This window comes from Zingiber officinale, chromosome 7B (genome assembly GCF_018446385.1).
Source record: "Zingiber officinale cultivar Zhangliang chromosome 7B, Zo_v1.1, whole genome shotgun sequence".
Classification (NCBI taxonomy): Eukaryota; Viridiplantae; Streptophyta; class Magnoliopsida; order Zingiberales; family Zingiberaceae; genus Zingiber; species Zingiber officinale.
Genome location: NC_055999.1, coordinates 96,261,050 through 96,270,579, shown reverse-complemented (window position 1 = coordinate 96,270,579; position 9,530 = coordinate 96,261,050). Strand labels below are relative to the sequence as shown.

General features: G+C 38.0%; 1 protein-coding gene across 2 annotated transcripts; it reads right to left on the bottom strand.

The window, feature by feature from the left end:
• Nucleotides 1–487: 487 nt before the first annotated feature.
• LOC122006406 (protein IMPAIRED IN BABA-INDUCED STERILITY 1-like) lies at nt 488–7,529 on the bottom strand. 2 transcript variants are annotated; one of them, XM_042561903.1, is made up of 10 exons: nt 6,530–7,529; nt 6,212–6,286; nt 6,002–6,085; nt 5,561–5,878; nt 3,256–3,483; nt 2,282–2,376; nt 1,824–1,902; nt 1,200–1,730; nt 985–1,114; nt 488–894 (listed from the first exon to the last, which is right to left on the bottom strand). In XM_042561903.1, exons 1-10 carry the CDS (start codon nt 6,908–6,910, stop codon nt 878–880), a joined length of 1,938 nt encoding a protein of 645 aa, XP_042417837.1. In that variant the 5' UTR covers nt 6,911–7,529; the 3' UTR covers nt 488–877. The 2 variants fall into 2 exon arrangements, with proteins under 2 accessions (XP_042417837.1, XP_042417835.1); XM_042561901.1 differs by having other exon boundaries at nt 6,002–6,286.
• Between the last annotated feature and the right edge of the window lie 2,001 nt (nt 7,530–9,530).

Sequence of the window (9,530 nt, the reverse complement as noted above, 5' to 3'; positions counted from 1 at the left end):
ACTCAGTAATCTATTACTGACTTTAGTTTGATTCACTTGAGTCAATTGACTCATTCAATTCAGGCCGCCCGACTTCTCTTGCTTGATCAACGGACTTCTCTGAAGAACATAACTATCGAAAAACGTGGGCAACATAACCGTTTCTCCTAAAAAAACATGTAACGTAAAGGCATAACAGTAACTCTATATAAAGTCGTCCGCCTAACCTCTGTGTTAACTTGAACATCGGAGTGGCCTTGGCGCCCATTCTAACCTCTGTGAAGTGTTGAAGGTATCTACGACACCTTCTTTCTCGCTGCAACATCCAACAGCTCCCTCTTTATAGTTTGTTTCTGTTGACACACCACATTGCGATCTCAGATAGAAACAATACTCAATATATATTTTGACCGTACCAATGGACACCGAAGCCCATAAGGTACTAAATTTTTCTCTGATAAAAGATAAGAATGGAATCAGCTTTTAACACCACGACTGAACACACCAGTTTTGACAGGCAAAAAGAATGCTTGATTTACTACTGGATCTTCAGAATACATGAATCTTTTACAACAGCAGAAATGAGTGCAAATTTATGTGCCAACAAGGAATTTGTGACTGTAGATCGATCTTTACAGAGATTTGGCCTAATCTCAAGGTTTTGGTACAGTGCACCAAGATTTAACTTGCAAGAATCTTGTTTGTTTGGCTTGTCACCTTGAACTCCTTGAACCTTGAAGAGCGAGCTTCAGTTTGCAACAGAAACTGAGTTGAGTGAATCACATGCTTCTTAGAATTGGGTTAGTTCATTTCATGTTGTTAAGTCTGTTGGTCAAATGTATTTTTCTCCAGCCAAATTATTTGTTTTTCTTCTGCATGCTTTGGAAACAAGCTTCACTTATGTTTTCTCTGTTACTGGAAATCAGCTAACCCTATGTTATTAACTCTCTCAAGTACTCAGAAAGATTTCAATAATAGATGTTGAAATTGAGATCTTGATATTACCTCTTCTGAACCACGATCTCCTGACTTCTTGGCAAATCTGGTGTTCGTGCTTCTGTAGGAATTCCTCAAACTTGCAAGTCTGAGGCAGCAAAGGCCCCGAGAACTCGACTCTGTCTTCTTTGTGGAAGCCCTGAAGTTCAACAAAAGAAGATAAATTAGTTAAGACAAACACTGCTAAACACCAAATGCAGCCAGACACTGCCAAGACTGTGTACCGAATAATTATGTTGCATTGACAATGGATCTCCCTTGTGCAAGGCCTCTGAGTTGTCGTGCAAACGGAATACTTTAGAGGTATCGAGTGATTTTGGATGTTCTGATTGTTGTGAACACTTTTTCAGTATTGTGCATTTTGCCAACTCCTGTGACTCATGGCGTTTTTGGCCACCAACCAGATCACTATTTGCTGCACCCTTAATCTCAAGCTCGTGTTTGATATGTTCGATACCAGATGAATCTTTTATGTGGGAAAGATTGCTTCTTGAGCTACATTGTCTGTGAGATTTACGATATGCATGGTCTTCTTCCAGCCTCCTTGTCCATGAAAAGCCACTAGAAGAAGAAACACATAATGACCCTGAAAAAGCGAAATCTGGTTGAGGGTTGTGCTTTGTGTGTTGAACATCTGGACATTTGATCGATGGCATTGGCTGGAGATCTACAAACAGTCTGGTTTCACCATCTAGCCTTGGAAGCTCTTCTGCATCATAGTGTTTGCTGACTTCTTCAGCATGTAGTTGTAATTCCTGAAATGAGAAGGATACTATCATTCTTCGCCAATCTGGAACCAGTATAGCTCCACCTACTAACAATCTTTATACCAATAAAAGGTGAATTACCTTTTTGCTACCTGCTAACTTTCTGATATCTACTTCGGATGGTTTTCTCATGGATTCTTGACTACCAGAAACTCTCCTCCTAAGTGACAAAAGAAGTATAAAGATGGCAGCTTAATAATTAGCCATTACATGCTTCAGCGGATGAGTTGCATTTAAAAAGCCAGAGGTAGCTTATAGAAATAGTTCAGTGAAACAAAAAAAAAAACCTAAGATTCACGGCCAAAGCAAATTTCGCCAAAGATAGCCATAAAGCTCCTAGAATAAACTGTCAAAGAATTTTATGTGCTTCTGCAATGTTTGTACAAGTCTCTATCTTTGCAATGTATCATAAGTTTTGAGAGGAAATAAATGACCTTTTCCGGACTTCAGAAACATAATTTTGCAGAAACCACACTGCGAAATAATTCTTTCTAGTGTCTTCTTAATGATATTGAACACAATTATTGGAAAAAGTTTACCTGAGTGATTCTTGATTCTTTATGGTCATCTCTTTAGTAGGCGAGTACTTTGGTAAACTTGAGGGCTCAGAGGCATAAGGCATTTCTCTAAAATACTTGAATGCATATTAAAAGCAAAAAAAAAAACATAAAAGGTCAGGTAAGTTCAAAATACCAGGTAAAGGTTTTTAACCAAGAAAAAGGAACATGTAAGAGATGCTTGTTTTCAGAGATTACATAGCAAAGTATCAGCTTTCCAGAACCTGTAATTACTGTCAAGAAATCCATGTTGTCACTGCTGCAGAATATGATTGGTTTGCAGTTGGCATTTATCTGTTTCACTAGATTTATAATTAATGAAAAAATTGTTTTAAGGCTTGTGATCTCGAATGAGTACTCCACTTTATTCTTTTTCTATCTCCATATGGTGTATAATAGTGTATTGATAGCAATAAGAAAGTACTTTAGTTCTCAGTCTCTACAAAGCATTAGGTTCTAACATATGCAATTAAAGTACCATTCTTTGCTTTTCATTAAATGGTGCAAATAAAGAACAGTTACTTTGGAAGCATCTTTTAGGCTTATAATGAAAAGCATGGAGATTGATTCATAGACTTACAAAGCTTTTTAATCATCATCAAATTGTATCTATCCCAACTATTTATGGTTTATCTTATGCAAGGTTATACCACTAGTAATATTCAAATTAATTAATTAATTTTTATCACAAATACCTAATATTTTCCTTAGTCTCTTCCCACACTGTCCACTAATAGAATCTAATGGTATTCTTTGAACGTATTCATGTCACCTCAACCTATTTATTTTGTCGGATTTATGAAGCTTATATATAGCTTAAAAATGGTAGAATAATTGCACACTTAAAAAAAAATGCCCTGTCAAGGAGACAAAACAAAACAAACCTTCACATAGTGGAGCTAAAGGGAAATGATGTGCGGATGTGTATTGTAAAAAGCTACAGGAACCATATTCACCTCTGATTCAAGGGCTGCTGAGGCACTACCTCGCTTATAAGGTTCAACAGAGAGAAAATTCTCTAACAAGCAAACCACAGTTCTTGGTAAGTGATTCAATGTCTGATGGAGAGTACTTTTGTAGGGATGGTGAGGTTTGAAAATTGTAGCATGAGGCAACTTCAACTTTTGCCAAAATTCTTCTGGAGGGGAACCACATAACCTAAATATTTTATGTAATTGTTCAACCTGAAAAAACAATCTTGCATCTTCAAAATTAAAAAAAAAAGATATGAAGATTAAATTTAGAAAGTAAAGCAAAGAAAAGTATTTATGAGAAGCAAAAAATTGAAGCAAGGTGATCAACTATTCACACCACCAACATTTACCAACCATTTCCAGATTTCAGAAGCTTGAACAATAATGATTAACTTTTTGTACGATGTACGCTGTACAATGTAGCATGAGCATACGCTAGAGAAGAGGAAGTAACAACTAACAAGTATCTCATTGTGGCAAACTCTGGCAATGCTAGTTGAGGATAAGGACTAAAGGCATGCAGATGCAAGACAGATAGAGCCCTCCATTATTTTAGCTTTTTACAAAAGAGAATTGGATGACACAGTGTCAAGTACTATGCACATGGGATTTCAGAAATGCAGATCTTTTTAACGATGCCTCCAGAAATAATTCCTCCATTGACTTTTACTTAACCGCATCTCATATTCAAAGTGACAATAGTTCCACTTAGCATGGCTGGAAGTGCATGTTCATTGCCAAACTTCCCATAACCCTCTCTAAGACCCCAGACCGCCATTCCAAATATGTATAGGAATACATTTTATAGTTATGGTTTAATGACATAAAGGAAAAAAGAAACATTGTGAATAATTTTTCACTTGACGAAAACTGAGGGTTAGTTAAGGAATAAATTTGATAGCACAAACTACAAGCAGAGCTGGTGCCATGTCCATCTTGTAATGTCATGTGTGTTACTGAGTGCTAATGTAAATTATGGCAAACAATATAAAACTAATTAAAAATATATTTTAAAAATTATCTATTATATAAAGTAATTAAATATTCTGTTCAATTTATACTATTTAAAATGTTGTTAGTTTCAAAAGAATAACTCATATGATAAATGGCTAGAATCATTCCACACTTCAATAGTTGTACCTGTTTTGAATTGCGATATATTTGCTTCATGTTACCAAATCCAGAAATCTTTTCCATTACTGTCAACCCTAGGTGGAAGGCTAGCAATATCAAAAGAAGGGAAAAACTTTTTTTTTGCAAAATGAACCCAAAAGTGTATAAACCTTTCTTGCTTTACCCACAAAATTTCAATCCAACTCATGTTACCCTCAAATGAGCCCAAACAATATTGGATTCTAGATAATGAAGTGCCTGGGGTTTATAGCTCTGATGGGATGTTGACAAACTGAAGCTCTAGCAAAGCATATTATAAAAAGGAGGTGAACTATAGGGCTTTTAGGTATCTTAAATTTCTAAGAAAAGAAATGATTAATGAAGGTATTGTTTGATAAAGTTAGGCCACAGTCAGAGCAAGCAAGCACATTAAAAAAAAAAAAATAATCAGGTGAAATCATACAAGAGGTTGGGCTGGGCATCGGCTGCTCTCAACTCCAAAATATAACAAGTATATGATTTTTCTATGATTGACCACCCTAGTTAAGTGAGTTAATTTTCAGTTCGGACCCAAAACTAGAAGGACAAAACAAAAGAATTTGGTTTTGATTGTCTACAATTCAAAATCTTTAATCTATTTGAATCTTAGGCTTTGTTTGTTTCGTGGAAGTATTTGGTGTAACAAGAAATCTTGGTGAACAAAAATCTTGTATAGCATGGAACAAAAACAGTATGTTCATGAATAACTATTTGGAACTCCACTAAATGATAAGGCAATAGAAAAGTGTTTAAGACACTATAGACGTGCTTAAATTAAATGAACAGATGCCAGATTGGATGAATGGAATTTTTAAAATCAGCTCTATGATAAGAAACTGACATAGGATGGCATGAACAAAGAAATATCATAAATAATAGAGAGACATTTGGCTGTGCCTAGTTTGCCTATTATTGCTCCCCTAAATAAAGCTCAATGGAGATAAAAGATCAAGAGTTCAGCCTAAATAGTTGTCATTATGGCCTTTGGTAATTGTTTTTTTCCAAAAGACCATATATGTGATGCACTTCTTTCTGCTTGTTTGTAAAAATTCCAGGAGAACAAGACAAAGTCATAGAGACACTTACCAAACACTAACAATTTAACTGGAAAGCTTTGAATTTTTTAGTTTATTACCTCAGTTCTGCCTCGCAAGATAGGTCTTTTAACAAACATCTCCGCAAACACACAACCAACACTCCACAAATCTACAGTAGCTTCATAGTCAGTTGAACCCAACAGTAATTCAGGTGCTCTGTACCATAAAGTTACAACACGGCTAGTTAATGGTTGCTTATGTCCAGGGCGACAGAGATTTGCTAGGCCAAAATCAGCAACTTTCAGAATCCCATCATTGTTAATTAGAAGGTTTGCTCCTTTTATGTCCCTATGTATAACATTGCGTGAATGACAATACTCAAGCCCGGATAACAACTGTTTCATGTAGCACTTGACCTGCAATTTACAGAGAGCAACAGAAAAACAATTCCCTTATAAAAAGGCTATATATATAAGCATATTACCAATAGGAAATTATGGTAAAGAATTCCTTGAAATATTTGAATAATATAATCAAACCTGTGATTCGGATAATACAATATCAGGAGAAGTGGAAAGTCCTGCGAGATCATGTTCCATATACTCAAATACAAGATATAGAACCTGTGATAATCGAGAGGCAATCAAGCCTTCCAACTTCATAATATTTGGATGATCAAGCATGCGCAATATCTTTATCTCTCTTGCCATAAACCTAACACTCTCTGGCTTAAAATTGTCGAAGCGCACCTTCTTCAAGGCAACCATCTTTCCGGTGTCTAGATCACGAGCTTTAAACACACTGCTATAAGTGCCTTGCCCAATCTTCAAATGCAAAAAGAGAAAAATCTCAGATGAGATCAAATTTATCAGAAAATAGCCACAAACAAAATTTTCCTTCTGTGCTTCGCAGTATCTGCTAGACAAGAATAAAAGAAAGAATATTTCAATGGCATGGCCTTTGATGGCGTTGTATGCCAAAACGAGGGAAATCCTTGAATTCCACCTGTGGATTCTTAAAGGACAAACCAAAAAGATACGCAGATGGGTAAATAATATTTGCAGTACCTTTTCCAATTTTTCAAAGGAGTCAGCTTTAAGAGGCACCCATCCCTGAATAGCTTCCCCGGCCACGGCGCTGAGCCAAGAGGGCCATCCCGCAGCGACTTGCTCCCCTTCTATGTATCTGTGAAGATTCCTCAGACGAAGGTTCTGCAAGCCAGTATCATCCGTGCTCACCTTCCCATTTTCCCTCGATTCAAGGCGATTCCCATCCCCCTCTTCTCTCTCTGGCTGAACTTTCTCTGTCTGCTTTGCTGACAGATGCCCCCGATGCCCCCGCCAGGACGCTGAGATCGGGTCCGACCGCTCGCGGAGGTCCCGCACAATGCCAGAGGGATCGGACGCCTGCGGCACCGATACCGCATTCTTCGACGAAATGCAGCCCATGGCCGCCCAGTCCTACAGCATCGGCGACAAGTGAATGGGGATCAACGAAACCGGGGAAGGCAGGGGCGGGGGGCGGGGGGCGGGGGGCGGGGCGCACCCCCCAAACCAGAAGACGATGTAAAACTGAATGGCTCGGGGATAGACAGCGTTGTAAGCACCCCTAAATAGAGAAAAAGCCTACGCCTTCGGGCTGTAATATCTAGGGTTTATCCTTTCTCCCGAGATTACGGCCGCTTCGGAGTACCTTGTAGCGGCAACGCAAAAGACATCCAACGAGATCGGCACGGGAACGAGTGACGGCGATGCTAGTCGTCGGCAGCAATCTCTACCTCGTGCCTCGCCTCAGTCAAACCCTTTTACCTTCTTGTGACCTAAAAATGCTCTTTTGCTAGCGTTTTATGGACCGGTGGGCATGCTAATCCTCTGTCCTGTTCCTAAAGCTTCTGTCGACCAAATGGCGGGAGAGGGAGTGGGTAGGACAACCGTCAAAGATATGAGTTAGTGCGGATTGAGGACCGAAAGAGAGGGAGACGGAGACGAAGACGATTGAGAAAGTCTAAAGTGGATTGAGGACCATGAGAGCTGCAAGCTTTCCACGGAGTGCTCTTCCCCCTCGGAGGAAGCCAACGGTGCAGCCTGTCATGTTTACATATTTATTTAAAGAGTCATTTTTAATCTACTCCCTTAATTTACCGAATTTTTATGTTACCCCTCTACCTTAAGATAGTTTAATGAAAAAAAAAATTGCTTCATCTTAATTTATTCTTTCTATCATTCCAATACAGCTACAATAGGGTTGTATAATAGTGTGAACAAGCATATATTTAGATAAAATAAAAGCCTTTTCGGTAATTTTTTTAATATAAAATGCTCTTTTAATGATAATAAAAATAAAAGTCATTTTTTAATGAATAAAATACATTTTATTCTATTTTGTGAACCCAAATTGGATATATTATTAGGTAAACATTAAAGACGTCTTTACTATAAGCTTTTGTGAAGAGGTGCCACCTTTTTTTGAAAAAAAATATTAAAAAGCTCCTACCTCTATATTGTTGTTAATCAAATTTAAATAATTTTTATTAAGTTAATAAAACCTTTTTTAATATAATAATACTTTACATATATTAAGTTTGAATTAATTAAAATTATTTTATTTTATATCATAATAGTTATTTTAATACAATAGAGTAGCAATATTGGAATACTCATATTTTAGGGATGAGAAATATATTAGGATATTATTTTTAAAAAAACACACGTCATTTTGATTCAAGTAATAATAATATGCCTTTTTTATTTTTACTCTTTCATTTTTATCTGAAAATTAATAAATAAGTAAAAACGCAGGAGTACGATAAAAATTGCCATTCGAATCGATCAAAAGGAAGGAAAACACAACTATGGTGAATATTATCATTATTTTTTATTTTGTTTTTAATGTATTCCGTTTTGTTCATCTTTCTCGTTTGGGAAAAAAAAACTCATCAAAAAAAATGATCTCATTATTTAAGTTGTGTTTTGATCATGTCCAAAAACATAGTGAAGACGACTCATGGGGATGTGACTCCTCAATTGACCGTACGAAAATTTCACTTCACTCGACTCCATTCTATAACACAAAGAATGTCAGCGTCGGATTAGGAAAGAAGTCCCGACGTTGATCCTCCGACGCTCAAGTAGTTACCAGAATAGTAGAAAGACGGCGAAGAAATGTAGCAACAACGAGAGTTCAAGCACAAATAACACATACCTCCATCGGTACATGGATTTCCATTTATATAGTGCTCTAGTGGTAGACGTGCACACTTCTCAAGGCATATCCACGTTTTCCCAACTGTCCTATGAAAAGGCATATCAAGAAAGTGTCTCTGGCATCATTACTTAACAAGGCATACAAATCTCTGACATGACTGTAGAAGCTTCCGTCATACAGTTTACCTGTTGACTATGCTCTGTTGTCAATGGCACTAACTCCAAAAAGGATATGATAAGTTGTCTCGCTGTTAGGTCGAGCAGCGAAGTCGTTCGGCCAAGATTTCCTACTCGGTCGCTCAGGACTATTCTTCTCTAAGGTTGTTCGACTCAGTAGGGCCCGCTAGACAGGTGATCTGGTCGGACTAGCTTTTGTTTGGTCACAGTTGTGAGCATCCGATGAGCGATCTGCTCAGACGAGCTTCCGTGCAGATCGGGATCCTTCATGTCCGCTTGGCACGTTGCCACCCGCTCGGCCGACTTTGGTCAGCCAACGATTTCCTTCCTTTGACCTCCACCTCGACTGTTGTTCCCGCCTTTGACCCACACTCGGTGGGCTCCCTTTATCGCCACATCACAAGTCTTCCCCTCAAGTCTAGTCGAAGGAGACTATAATAAGTCTGACTGACTAGATGAGCAGTGTCTTCAGTGACCTTCACGACCGATCGGACATTCTAAGTTTTAGAGCCGCCGCTCGGCTATCACTTGCTGACATGGATTTAGAGTCACCACTCGACTGTATTTTACTAATCTGGGTTTAGAGCCGTCACTCGGCTATGGTGAATGTGAAGTTGCATTCTTCCATGGGTTTAGAGCCGCCACTCGGTTATGGTGAATGTAAAGTTGCATTCTTCCATGGGTTTAG

Bases quoted from the DNA above. Each gene is read 5' to 3' on its own strand.
- LOC122006406 (XM_042561901.1), bottom strand. From the start codon at position 6,910: ATGGGCTGCATTTCGTCGAAGAATGCGGTATCGGTGCCGCAGGCGTCC. The intron at 6,287-6,529 runs GTACTGCAAATA...TTGCATTTGAAG, and splicing joins CCTTTGAAAAATTGGAAAAG to ATTGGGCAAGGCACTTATAG. The intron at 1,115-1,199 runs GTACACAGTCTT...GTTGAACTTCAG, and splicing joins CAATGCAACATAATTATTCG to GGCTTCCACAAAGAAGACAG.